General features: G+C 43.7%; 1 protein-coding gene across 6 annotated transcripts in view; it reads right to left on the minus strand.

Moving 5' to 3' along the window:
- RAB22A (RAB22A, member RAS oncogene family) overlaps positions 1-14,479 on the minus strand; it is a 77,175-nt gene that overhangs the window by 14,625 nt on the left and 48,071 nt on the right. For 4 of the 6 annotated variants that reach the window (XR_001513029.1, XM_015560735.1, XM_006758847.2 and 1 more), the window contains exons 2-5: positions 11,222-11,303; positions 2,301-2,372; positions 2,107-2,213; positions 1,444-1,553 (exon numbers count right to left, since the gene is read on the minus strand). Coding sequence is in view for 5 of the 6 variants with exons in the window: in XM_015560735.1 (XP_015416221.1) it covers positions 1,444-1,553; positions 2,107-2,213; positions 2,301-2,372; positions 11,222-11,303 (371 nt within the window). In the remaining variant the exon portion in view is untranslated. The remainder of the gene's footprint in view (positions 1-1,443; positions 1,554-2,106; positions 2,214-2,300; positions 2,373-11,221; positions 11,304-14,479) is intronic. The other 2 variants (XM_015560738.1, XM_015560737.1) reach the window with 1 other exon arrangement.

Raw genomic sequence — 14,479 nt, forward strand, 5'->3', positions numbered from 1 at the left:
GTGACTGGTTACCTCCCCGACTCGCCCCCACCGAGGCTGGGGATCAAACCTGCAACTGAGGTACATGCCCTTGACTGGGAATTGAACCTGAGACCCTTTGGTCCGTGGGCTGACACTCTAACCACTGAACCAACCGGCCAGGGCACGTCATGACTTTTTAATGTTGACACGAAGGGACTGGACTAGAGGTTGCAAACCAGGAGCCCACGGGCGTTCTCTGCCATAGATGGGTGGTAGGTCTGTACAGTACTCTACAAACATTTGAGTTAGTGGCCAAATCTCAGCAGTGAAACATGTTACCTAAAATTCAGATCTCTGGTTCTCTGAGCTAAAAACATAAAAGTAAATAAATAAATAAATAAAAAAGCAAGCCAAGCAATTGGGCGACCAGAGGCTTATACTCTAGTGTGGCCACACTGTTGGAGTTGGGCCCCCACCACCAGCTGTGAGGCTTTCTGCCACACGAGTCCCAGCACTCGCCCTGGGCCTGCTCCACTGGTGGGCCGTCACTGGTGGGTCCTGGTGGGCACTGAGCGCCTTCCAGCTTCAGCAATCTCGTATCTCACTAGACAATGGATCGTAATGAGTAAGCTCATATGCCTGACGGCTGTCCCCTACTCTCCAGCTGGAGTCTGACATGCTCAGTTAACGTGAATTCAGGTCCTGGCACGGGCTGCTTTGTCACATCTCAGCTCCAACATCACCTGCTCAGGAAAGGCCTTTCCCTGACCACCTGCAGGCACTCTTTCACTTCATCCTGTATTACTGTCTTGCCATCCATGCTTATCATCTGAGAGGATCTCACTATTGCTGTGCTCACTGTCTGTCCCTGAAGGGCAGCCTACGCTCCAGCAGCGCAGGGGCCGTGCTTGTCTCATTCTCCACTGTCTCCCCTGAGCCTGAACAGTTCTCAATAAACATTTTGATGAACTTGAATGAAATGAATAAACATAGATACAATCTGTAGAGGGTCCCAAAGGTATGCAGCAGCCTCTCCATCTAGTGTCATCATATTAACACTAGATAGGGGGAGGGAGAGGAAGACAGGTCTTACCTTTTACTCGCCTAGTAGTAATTTTTGAGGGTTTCCTTACAGTGGAATTCTACATGCATTTCCCTTCCCCTTATTTATTTTATTCATTCTCAATGACTTTAGACGACTCACTGGAACATACAAAGAGAGAAAGAGGGAGAGGCAAGTTTCCAGGCCCTCCAGGCCCTGTGCATAATTTATTAGTAGCAACGATCTAAATAGAAGGGTCAGTCGTCAGGCAGCAGCTCTCCAGCAATTACATGACATGAAAACCGCTGTCACTCTTACCCTCTCAACTCTCATTCCACTGAGAACCGTACCAGAAACGAAGAAGGAATTCCACCCAGAAAGACAATTCTGTTTGAAGTTGCCCTGCACAGGAAAAAGCCGTACGGCACAGAGATACTCACTAATTTCTATAAAGAGTTCATTGATGTTTATCGCATTTTTTGCACTGGTCTCTACAAAAATCGCATGGATGGAGTCGGCGTAATCCTTAGCATCTCTCTCCATGACTTCTCTGAAAGGCAACGATTGCAAATCAGAAATGTGACCCATCAGTGCTTCATGTTATCCCACCTACCCAGTAATTCAGCAGACTGATGATGACAAAGGATGCCAGGAACGGCTCGTGTCTATGGTTAAACAAAACAAAAATGTACTGCTGGCAATGCATGCAGTGGAGTGATCAGAGAATGGCCCCGCCCGCCAAAGTAATGCCCCTGCGTTGGGAATTATAGAAGTGGTCCACAGAAACTTCTAACAAATGTGCTTCCTGAAAACCCGCTTTCCCTGTTCCAGGATACTATTTCATGGGAGCTAAGCTCAGATCATGTCAAGCCTGATGCAACCAACATTAAATAAATTACATACCTGTCTACATACATCACCTAATTGGCTCCAAATGCCTGAACTCTTAATTTTACTTTGAAACTTGAGGAGTCCAGCCACACAACGAAAAGGGATTTTTCAATGCCAGAGATAAAGTAAAAGCAAGATTCTTGAACTGGATATTGCTCGGTAAGAAAAGGAACACATGATCAGCATTGTAATCTCCTGTTCTAATAACTTACCTTACATCGATAAGATCACACTTATTTCCTGCAATGGCAACTACAATATTAGGTGGACCGTGTTGTCGAAGCTCCTTTACCCAATTCTTTAATGTTGAAAAGGTCTCCTGTAACACACAAGGGGAAAGCAACTGGAGAGCTAAGCAACCAAGAGGGTTTTCAAAGCAGTCTGGAAAACACAATACAGGTCTTACTTCTTTTGTGATATCATAAACAATTATAGCTGCAGCCGACCCTCGATAGTACATGGGCGCTAAGGCACGGAACTGCAGAGAAAAAGAAACAACAAAATTGGGAAAACTGGTTAATGTTTTTTACTAGACTCTTAAACCCATTATCCCTACACAAAAGGTAATCTTTCTTCTAAGCCCAAGATGATATGATGCTTTAAAGCAAATGAGGCAGTGATTACCAAAGGCAACAACTCTAATGTAACACTGAAATGTCTCTCAGAAGATAGTTTAGAATACAGTTTTATAGGAATTAAATATAGTGCTATAAACAATTGTTTCAGCTAAAAAGGCTTTTTAATTGAACTCAATGTTATAGTTTCCAAATTCACTTATTCAATAGTCCTTTAAACTTCGGCTCCTCAAACGATCAAGGAGATAAAAATCATGCTGCAAATAGCTCTCCAGAGAAGCAGCTGCACTGGGGTGTCATGAAGAAGACCCTGTCATATGAATGCTGATGGTACCCCAGAAATGAGGACACGTCGACCCTCCATACTGGGATGAGTCTGTAACTCCATTTCTGCCTAATTCCATGCAGGTGGCAATTCCCAAATGTGGGTAAGTATCTAATTTCATTTACATGAAATTAACTCTGTATACACAGCTTCCTTCCACTCATCACCCGCTCTCTCATCCTGCACACAACAGGAAAGGAAGGAGGGGAGAGAAATAACAGGGAAGGAAAGGAGGGTAGGAATGACAGGGAAGGGAAGGGAAGGCAAGGCCAAAACCGGTTTGGCTCAGTGGATAGAGCGTCGGCTTGGGGACTGAAAGGTCCCGGGTTCGATTCCGGTCAAGGGTATGTACCTGGGTTGTGGGCACATCCCCAGTAGGAGATGTGCAGGAGGCAGCTGATCGATGTTTCTCTCTCATCGATATTTCTAACTCTCTATCTCTCTCCCTTCCTCTCTGTAAAAAAATCAATAAAAAATATATATTTTTTAAAAAAGGGCTAGGCTGAGTAGCTGGCCATGTCTCTCAACCAGTGTGAGACATTATGCTGTTGCTCTCTGCCCAGTCACCTGGGCTCTCTGGCCATGTGGATGTGCTGGTTTGAGCACCTCACTCAGCGACTGTGATGCCAAAATTTAAAGAGAAGATTTTATCTGTAATTGATCTTTGTCTTACACCTCAAGTTTGATACCGGATCCGACATAGAACGGGCTCCCACTGTCCTCCCACCTTACTCTCTGCCCTGGTGGCTAGCCCACCTCAGGTAAGAACTGTCCGCAGAGCTTAACATCTGCTGCACAGCTCACATACAGTCTGCAACTTCTCACCTAATGAGCTTGATCTCTGGCTTTTAAACTTCCATGTTCACTTGAGTTTTACAAAAGAAAGCGAAATTTTGACTGTAAACTCCATGAGGGAAGGTAGCCTGTCTGTTTACATGGTTTTCTCTCTGGGGCCTAGCGCTTGCACATTGTAGAAAAGCCAGAATTGGTGAAAACACAAGTAAGAACTGTTAAGTATGGGGTGATATCAAACTAAAGCCAGACCCCAACCTCAGTGTCATAGGAAGTTTCACTGGTCTCTGTGAGAAAGACCCCTGCTTCTGGACGGAAGCCTGATAACTCCTAATAAAATATGTTGTTTTACAGAGAAAAAAAACAAAAAATACAAGTTAGGAGCAAGAAAGTACTACATAGAGGGAACTGCATTCCTGGGTGGGGAAGATGGGCTGACTTCCAAGGAGAGCATGAGGGGAGCAGGAGTGTACAGGCAAGACAAAGGGATGGCATTAGCTTTCATTTCTGATGAACCACACCGCAACATCTTTACAAGGCTGTTGTTGCTTTTACCTTCAAATTTGGAAGGTAAACTTCATATAGAAAAGTACAAAGATCTTAGGTTTGATAAAAGATCTTAAGTTTTGATAAAATGACATATGTGGATGCACCCACGTAAACATCCCACCAAGATAGTAAACATTTCTACCAACACAGAAAGTTCCCTGATGCTCTTTAACCTTGACAATAACCCGTCTTCAAATCTATGCCATTGATATTGATATAAGCACAATGGTTTTCTTTTGCTTTTAACGGGCATAGACTATCCTTTTCCATTCTTTTATTTTCAAGCTATCTCTGTTTGTATTTAAGGCAGTCCTCTGCCAGCCAGCACATGGCTGATCCTGCTTTTTGACCCAAGCTGCTAAACTCTGCCTTTTAAGTGAAACATTCAGTTCCTTTACATTTAATGTACTTACTGATATATTTGGTCTTACTGATATTATGTCACCATTTTGCTTTTTGTTTTACATTTGTTCCATTTCAAAAATCCTATTCTTTTTTTTTTATATTTTATTGATTTTTTACAGAGAGGAAGGGAGAGAGATAGAGAGTTAGAAACATCAATCAACTGCCTCCTGCACATCTCCCACTGGGGATGTGCCCGCAACCCAGGTACATGCCCTTGACCGGAATCGAACCTGGGACCTTTCAGTCCCCAAGCCGACGCTCTATCCACTGAGCCAAACCGGTTTTGGCAAAAAAATCCTATTCTTTACCTCCCTCTTTTGCATTAACTGAATATTTTTAGTATTTAATTTTAATAATCTGTCCATTGGCTTTTTATCTATACCTTCTTGTATTACTTTTTATGTGGTATGCTTGTATAACTATAATATACATCCCCCCACACCCCCACAGTTGACTTAGAGTTTAAAAATGTACTACCCCATGTACAATACCAGAACCTTGCAAAAGTCTCATTCTTTTTATCCCACTGTCCTATGTGCTGTTGTAAAATACTAGTATTTTCAATCTACATACACTACAAACTATACAATCCAATGTTGTAATTTTTGCAGTAAATAGCCAGTAGCCTTTAAATCAGCTGAGAAAAGGGATTTTTATACATTGCTTTCTATGGGTCCGAGTTACCACTTTGTGTCACCCGTCAGCCGGAAACCCTTCTGGGGCTGCTCCTGCATCCTCCCAGCATTTACTTTTCTAAAACTGTCATTACTTTGACTCCATATTTGAAAGATAATTTGGCAGGGTGACTTTTTTGCTTTCAGCACTTTAGAGATGCTGTTCTACGGTCTTCTAGCCTGTTTGTGTGGGACGTTAGCCATCATTCATACTGTCCCCCTGCACATAACGTGTTTATTATCTCTGCCTGCTTTCACTAGCTTTTCCTCTTTAACTCTGGTTTTCAGCAGTTTGACTATGATGCACCTTAAGGTAGTTTTCTTTGTATTAATGGGTATGCTGAACTGCTTGGATTTGTGAGTTGATATGTTTCACCAGATTTGGGAAATTTTCAGCCATTATTTCTTGAAATATCCCTTTTCTTCTGTCCCCGCTCCCCACTCCGGGGTCTCAGTTACACAAATGTTAGACTGTGTGGATTTGTCCCTATGGTACCGAGATTATGCTCATTATTTTCCCACTCTTCCCCTGTTCTTCTGATTGGCTCATTTTTGTCACCCATCCAGCAGATTTTTCATTTCGATGTTACAGTTTTCAGTTTTACCATTTCCATATGGTTATTAGTTTCCATTCTGTGCAAGCTTCCCCATCTGTACAAAGTAGATAAGACTACTTTTCCTTAAATCTTTGAACAACTTAAACTATCTTTACCTTCTCCGAGGAGTGTGAAATTGCTGACTACTCATCGTGAGATTGGTTTTGCCGGTGGTTAGGGTAAGTCTGTCTGGGTCTGTCTTTAGTCCTTGGACATGGTGTCTGCTCCTGAGGCCGGATCCTTCTGAGGTTTCAATGGAAGCCCAAGGTGTTTACCAATCCCTCCAACACGGCAGGATTGGACTCAAACTCCAAACTGAATGTTTCCTGCGACAGACGAGCAGCAGCCCAATCTCTGCTCAGTCTCGTTGCCTCTCTAACTGTGCCTTTTGTTGGGGGCCTCAGTGTCTTCCCCATGCATTCACAATTGGGGGTCAGGCAAAGCCTTGATAGGAATTTATAAGCAGATTTTAGGGCTTCCCTCCTTGTTGGGTCCCCCTTTTCTGGGACTCGCCTCTTCTTTCCTCTTCTAAATATTATTTGTCACTTCTCACCAGGTATTAAGATTGGACTCAAACTCCAAACTGAATTATTTCTAAGACAGACGAGCAGCTTGCCATGTTCTGCTCAGTCTCGTTGCCTCTCTAACTGTGCCTTTTGTTGGGGGCCTCAGTGTCTTCCCCATGCATTCACAATTGGGGGTCAGGCAAAGCCTTGATAGGAATTTATAAGCAGATTTTAGGGCTTCCCTCCTTGTTGGGTCCCCCTTTTCTGGGACTCGCCTCTTCTTTCCTCGGTTGCTCTAGCAGCCCTAAAGTCTGTCCTCAGCAGCCACAAGCTAAATAGACAGGCTTTCTACTCGAGTCTTAGCTACCCTGTCCCACATGGACTGGGAGTGCCCTCCTGGGAAAACTGTAAAAATGTGGGTTTCCCCCAGTGGAGTCTCTGGCTGCATCTGGTAGTACCTTCTGGTAGATGCTGTTTAATGTGTTGTCCAGTTTCCAGAGAACTGTTGTCTGTGGGAGGGTGACTCCATTACAAGCCACTCCGCCGTTACTGACATTGGAACTCTTTCATGTCCTTTTGTATAAAGGAAGGTGGCAGCTTGAATAGAGACTCAAAGGATGTCCGCACATCTCTGCTCCAAATCTGGCTCCAGATAAGGGTTCAGCAAACTTTTTCTGGAAAGGGCCAGGTATTAAATATTTCAGGCTTTGCGGTTCACTTGATCTTTGGTACAACTTCTCAACTGTACTACTGAAGAATGAAAGTAGTCGAGGACAATATGTAAACAAGTGTGCGGCTATGTTTAATAAAACTTTATTTACAGAAACAAGCAGCTAGCAAGACTTAGCTCACAGGCCATAGTGTCGACTTTAGTTCTGATGATAGTAGGTTACAGCACTTTTTCCTGATTTGAAACCCAAAAACAGTTCCTTCCATGACTACGGTGACAATAAGTGAGCCTTCCTGGTGTCACCTCCGGAATGAGTCATCCGAGTAGCATGTGAGGATTCAGGACCTTAAACCTTTAAGGACTGGATGCAGTGTCTACTAGACTTTAGTTAAGCAGCTTTCTTTTAAATGATCACAGGCAACTAGTACTTGTGTTGCGACACTTATGGCATATTTATGATACGTGTTTGTGGTGCTTTGTGCACAGCCCCCAGACTACTGTACGAATCCTTGTTAGTGAAGGATGACTGAAAAAATGTCACCTAAAATGAAGTCATTAAGGACAGAAAATAGGAACAAAAAGGTCTGGCAGGCTCTGTCTTGAGAAAATAAATTTTAAGTTATAAAAACAAGTGTCATTTAATCTGACATTTGAAAAAAAACTCAGGTTTATTTCTGCACCCAGAAGCTAGTTTGCTGAATGAATGAGCCAAGCTGACTGGTTCTTCTGATGAAACCGCTTGCTGGTGCAAGGTGACAGCTTCCATTTCATTTCGGCTCTCCTGGTCCAACTTAAAAAGGATAATTTTTACAAAACTACTTGAGAATTCCACCAGTTTTCCGTAGGGCTCTCAACCCTTCTACATACAAATCATTATCTTCTGAAGCACCTGTATCATCATCACTTCATTTAAGAAGATCCGACCATCACTGGCTTTACACAACACCTGTAAGGTTCTCCAGAATCTCTTTCACCGACTTAATGATATCACTCGGCAGTCCACTGCAACTGGCCCATCAAACTAATAGACAGTTGCAAGGGTCAAAACAGGCTTCACCCAAGAGGGTTTTTATTTTACAATGACTTTGGTTCCACAATGAATCTCGTTACTACAGAAAACAGAGGATAAGTAAGGAAACAGGTTCAATGCCATGGATAAGGGCAATCAAAAACTCTTCAGACTACAGAGATGTGCTGAAGAGTTTATCTAATGACTGGTGACCAGTATTGCACATCAGCTCTAGGTCAGGCACTATTCGAGCAGTGGGAATATAGCAGTGAGTGAGCGAGACACAGGTCCCAGCTATCCCAAGCTTACAGTCTGGGGGAGAGACTGCCACCAAAGTGACTAGACAGATATCAATTTACAACTTAGAATGAGGGTCCTAAAGAGAATAAATCAAGGACACTGATGGAGAATGAACTGGGGCCCTATTGGCTGTGGGGTCTGAGGGCATAACAGTTAACTTGAAACCAAAAGATTAGTAAGGAGAGCTGGCCAGGCACCCAGTGGAGGAAAGAGGAAGTTCCCGCAGAAGACTCGCTGTGTGTAAAGGCATGGTGGGCAGAGTCTGAGGAACTGAATGGAGACCAGTGGGCTGCAACTCAGTGGGTGAGAGGGAGGATGGGCGAAGAGAGAAGGTAGAGCAGGCCATGCCAGGCTTTGTAGGCCACTGGTCCTAGGTTGGCTATTGGAGGGGAGCTACAGGAAGATAGTGAAGGGTATTAAGCAAGAAGATAATAGGTCTGGTCTGATTTATGCTTCCAAAAGACTCCTTTGAGTCCTGTGAGAAATGATATAGTGTGGTGGGGGTTGGAAAGAGAGCTAAAGGTGTCTGAGAGCATGGTGCTGGCAGTGGAGGAGAGAAGTGAATGATTTGAGATCTATTTGGAGCAAATGTGAGGGGGAGGTTGGAGTCAAAGATGGCCTCTGGATTCAGGTTGGGGCAACATAGGTGTACGGCATTGTGGGTACTTATCTGAGAACAGCAGAACAGGAAGGAAAATCCACCCTCCCCTGAGGTGACATGAGAGGCGAGTTTTCTAGGTTAAGGTGGGAGCAGGTATTCAAAGCAGAGGAAACAATAGTTCATGGGTGTGAGGGTATGAAATTGTAGGGTACATTGGTTGGGTCCTAGAGGGTAACTGGTCGGAGGAGGTGCAAATGGAAACTCAGGCCAAGGCTGGCATATTCAGGGACTTGGGAGGCCTTGCCCAGGACACACTGCCATCAGAATAAGCTCACAGATATGTCCTGGACGAAGCTCACAGTACTTCAAACCGTTTGTGATTCACTGTTACATGTTTAACTTTTCTGAAATGCAGTGGCTTGGCAACCATAGGCTGGATCTCCTCTCAGGTCTCCCAATGGGGTCTGGGTCCTACGAGCCAGTTCTCTTGACCTCTGCCTGCTGCCTCATTTACATTACCTGGGCAAGCCCCTGGCTAAGAGATGTAGCTTCAGGTAGGGGTGAGGCAGCCTTATACCTCATAGCAACTATTCCTGGTGCAGAATCAATGAGGAGGAGGAGGGGAAAGAAAAGGCAGGCAAACCAGCTAACTATAAAACTTAAACCCTGGGGGGAAAAAACAAAACTTAAACCCTGGCCAGTCTGGCTCAGTGGTTGGATCGTCGCTGTGGACCAAAGGATCACAGCTTTGATTCCTGGTCAAGGGCATGAACCTGGATTGCAGATTCAATCCTAGACTCCAGTCAGGGCATGTGTGGGAGGCAACCAATCAATGTATCTCTCACATATCTTTCTCTTTCTCTCTCAAAACAAAGAACATCTTAATAGGATTCTGCTATTATGGCAGCAGCAAGGGAGGCATAAACACTATTAACTCTTTTTTTGTGGTTAGAAAAAAGAGATGCTCCACATCACAGTGCATACGGACTCAAAGCATTGTGAGCTCTGTATCATAGCATGATTCTTTATGATGAGGGTGTTGCTCTATCATCAACTATATGGGAGGGTAAACTGAAACGGGATTCAGTGAAAGGGCACATATGTTATCAGTCTGAAGAGCCACATGAGTTTTTGGCTAATAGGACAGACACCACAACTGTGCCTACAGATATGTTAAGGAAGGCTCTGTGGAAGCAACACTTGGGAAGGATGGAAGAGTGATGGCTAGCAAAGGCCTAGCTGTCCTAAACACTCCATGCAGATACAGAGTACAAGGCATGGGAGATGGAGGCTAGGGGCTGGATCTCAGATGAGCAATCGACACAGGGTATGACATCCAGCATTAAAACCAACAGAAGCAAGCTAACAGACAAACTTAGGACATTAAATCTGTACAGATGCATGGTGTCTACGTCCGGGACAACAGTAAGGCTGTTTTGTTTCCTCTGTTTGTGATGATTCTGTCAGGTTTTATACCACACACAGTACCTCTGCTGTCTTAGATAAGACCGTGATGACAGCCTATTTCTTCCGATTACTTCTGGTACACTTTTAAGAGCTTAAGATAGCACTGTGCATCCATCAGATGTTCTATTTGATAGTACTGTTTGAAAACAAAATTAAACAGCAGCTGAATAATGGGGTGGCTGCCAGACACCCCTCAACAGGGAAATCAGACTTAGGGCCCAGAGTAAAATAAGGCAGCAGGCAGGTGTGTGTTCTCCCACCCACCTCCCCACTCCTGTATGACTTGGGTGGGCTTCAAACCATCCCCACTCTGCACTATGATGCCTCAGCCCAGTTCCCACGTCTGGTTCAGGCTCTTCCTTAAGCAGATAACCATCTTGGACAATTTTATCATCAGGCATTTATTAAGTACCTATTGCAAAGCACTGTGTTAGCTCATCCATTTCACTTAAATCTCAAACTTTATATGCTGTAAAGTTCCCTCTTTAGCTTTTAAAAGGCAGCTATAAATGAGATGTGCTTAGCTCTCCCTTTCTACCACTAATTCTATCTTTGTGGGAGGACGGAGCCCCAAATTACACACAATGCTCTAAGAGGGATTTTATCAAGCCCGTTAGTCAGCATTTACTTTAAGACACTAAAAAGTATAAAAATGCCCTCAGTACCCATTACCACTTTCTCCATCAGTGGACTTTGTGGTTCTAATTGAAAAGAAAAAGGCTGTCCTATGCAAATAGGAATAAATGTATCTCAGGCGCGCAGAAGAGTGGGTAATGTGAAACGACAGGGACATCAATGGTTTAGTCGGAGCTTTATTTGGGCCTCAGAAAAACACATAGTAAATTAAAGAGTACTTACTCGTTCTTGTCCAGCTGTATCCCAGATTAGGAATTTATGTAGCTCGTTTTGGTACTGGACAGTCTTGGTCATAAAGGATGCCCTATAAAGAGAGACCTAAATGATCAGAATACAATTATTTAAAGCATGTTGCCAGCCCCAGTCGGAAACATCATTTAGACTTAACGCTCAGGCTCCTGCTCCACACTCTGTTCTCATTGTGGTCCCCTCTGGAGTACTTATGAGATGATCAGATACTGGCTGCATAGTCTGTGTCAAAATAAAGCATTACGCACATCTGCCCAACACAAAAAAGAAAGCGTTCTTTGGCTTGTGTCTGCCTAAGCTCTGTATAACTTGGTAATCCAGACAATACTCTCCCTTGTAAAGTACAGAAACTGTTATTTTAAAAGATGGTAACATGGAAGAGCTTTCTATAATAGAATTTAGTACTCTCTTAAAAAACATTAGGCCATTTGGATTTGTGCTCTCCCATTCCCAAACCACATGGCCATATGTACAGCCAAATAAGAGTTCGTGTAAGACAATATTCAAGGAGCAGGAAGATAGCTGAAGAAGCCACACCCTGGTGATCACCTCTGTTTCAGTAGCAAAACAGCCCTTCAGCAGACCTAATGGGCCACATCTGAGCCTGACCTAGTCTTCGATGGGAAAGGAATGACGGTGTGCAGGCCATATCACTCATTCTGAGGGACCATTCTGCCCAAGGGCCTATGAAGTAGGAATCCTATTATTTTGAGGGGGGTGTCTCATACCTTTTGGAAAATCTCTGAGGTGCCATGGTGGTCCAGAGCACATGCCTGGACACCCTAGGGGCTCCTGGACACAGGTTTAGTCTTGCTCTGGGGCTAGGCCTGGCTCTAATACTATCTTCTACCCCCCAATGCACCCAGATAGTTCCATCTTGGGAGTCCTTTGTCCCCCAGGCTCAAAACATCAAAGACCCTGGAGATGACTATCTCTCCTTTTCTACTGGATATTAAGCCCTTGGGGCCAAGGGCCCTGCTGCACTGTTGGAACCATACCCTGAACATCCCATTCAAGCACTTCCAAATACACTGGATGTTTGAAATACTTCTGAGATTCGTGTAATAGCTACATAAACTTTAAGACAGTACAAGATGAAATCGATAGAATGGCTCTCTGAAGAATCACTGAGCTCAGCTAAGTATCAGAATCCTTAGTTTTAAAAAACTTAAATTCTGCTACAATTGAATTCCTGGCAATATTTATATAAATTATGGTTTAGCAAGCAGCCTCCCAAACAGTGACTGTGATGAGGAAGGGAAAGGAAGTTAGAAAGCAAGATCACATTTTTGGATAGGTACTATTTACTGGACATTTATTTATTGGAAATGTACCTCTAGGTATCCTTAGTAAAGTGCTTTATGCATAGAAGGTGCTCAATAAATGGTTATTGTTTTGAGAACTTCTGGCAACTCACCATGATTAAATTAGGACATGCAGCACGATTTCTCAGCAGAGATCTAAGCATTCAATCAGACTCGTTTATTGTAAAAATTAAATGATATGATGTCATAAAAGTGCTCTGTATGTTGTAAAGCACTATACCTACACAAGGTATATTATTATTATTATTATTATTATTATTATTTTTAAAGGCAGCTCCAGGAAACATTTTAGTTTAGACTTTACAATTAGTCCTAAAAGCTTGCAACTCAACTCTCCGTCAATTATGGCTGTGGTGTTCCATTTAAGAGTGACAACGGGTGTCCAATAGAGGCCTATTAACAGAGCCCAGGCATCCAACACATCCATTATGGTTGTGCAAAGAACAAGAGAAGAAATATACTTTCAGTAGACAAAAGGCTGAGAAAGGTATATGTAACAATTAAAAGGAAACGTTTCATTATATGGTTAAAATTCACTGAAGTTCAACCTACCTGCCAACCATTTCCCCCTCAATGAAAGTACAGATTCATTACTCAGGGGAGAGACAGAATGGCAGCTGTCACATAAGTAAAGTATCTGAAAGGATTAAACCCAACTTCCTGTCTCTGACCCCAGGCCATCCTTCCAGCTCCTCCCATGGTCACCTCAACACACCCTTCCTCTCTACACCAATGTCTTCTTGGGTCCAAAGCTCTCCACTTGGGTTTTCTTGGGTCTACATCGTTGGCTTCTTGTCCTTTGATTATCAGCATCATTCACCCACACTGCCAGTTCTTCAGGAATCTTGTCTGCTCTGTCTCAACCACCCAGAATAGCACCAAACAGCCTCTCCACTGGCTTCTTCCACCCAGTGTGGGTGGGGTTGGATGTTTTGCTTGAGGAAAGTCACATAGCTGTGTGGGCCAGTGTGAGATGATCCTATTTCCACTGGGCCACCTCTTAGGCCCCTCATCCCATACAGCAATTATTCCACATTCTTATGACTGCTTTTCAACTCTCTACCACTTTCTACTACCCTCAGGACAAAAGCTCCTTTCTGCCTCTGAAGAGAAAATAGAGGTTAGAAATCCTAAATCCTCCAAAATATTCCCCAGACAACCCTCACAACTTAAGAAGAAACAAATTTCCATTCACACTGTGATTTCCTTTTCTGACTTTAGCTGAATCCGACATGTCTTTTCTTTAATTCACCCATCACCCTTCCCCTGGATCATGATCCCAGCACATCCTGCCACGGCCACTGCAGTCATAAATTAGTCACCTCCTCACAGTCTAAAATCCTTCTAATTGTTCCTGTTTCTGCCTTCACACAGACTGTTCCTTAATTCGTTTCCACCAGTTCTCCTGTGGCAAGATGCTCCTCATTCTTTAGGTCTCAGGTCAATTGCCAAAGATTACAGAAAGCTGTGTGGTCCACCCAAATGAGGCAGCTTCCCACTCCAACTTCACTCTGCAGTACACACATCACCCCTTTTGTCTTCAGGGCACTACTACACTGTCTGATCAGCTTATTTATGTTTGTTTGTGTGTTTGTTTTTTTTTAATTTATTTGTTCAAGCTCTCACTCACCCAGGAGAAATGTAAGCTCCACTAGGGCAGGGACCTTGCTATACTTCTTTCTCATCTCCCTCCTCCATGCTATCCTAGAGTTCTGACAGAGTATTTGCTGTGTTGCTGTCCTTACTCTCACAACTCTAAGATGATCTGGCTATGCCCTTCTCGGAGCATCGCCTATCAAGTGCAGGCAGAGCTGAGATCGGAGGTGACCGTGGCTCTCTAACTGCAGCTGGCTTTGTGGCCTCTAGACTAGGGCTGACTATGCCCAGGGAAGTCTTTCCTGCCTGC

The sequence above is a fragment of the Myotis davidii genome, unplaced genomic scaffold (assembly GCF_000327345.1).
Source record: "Myotis davidii unplaced genomic scaffold, ASM32734v1 scaffold75, whole genome shotgun sequence".
In the NCBI taxonomy this organism is placed as follows: Eukaryota; Metazoa; Chordata; class Mammalia; order Chiroptera; family Vespertilionidae; genus Myotis; species Myotis davidii.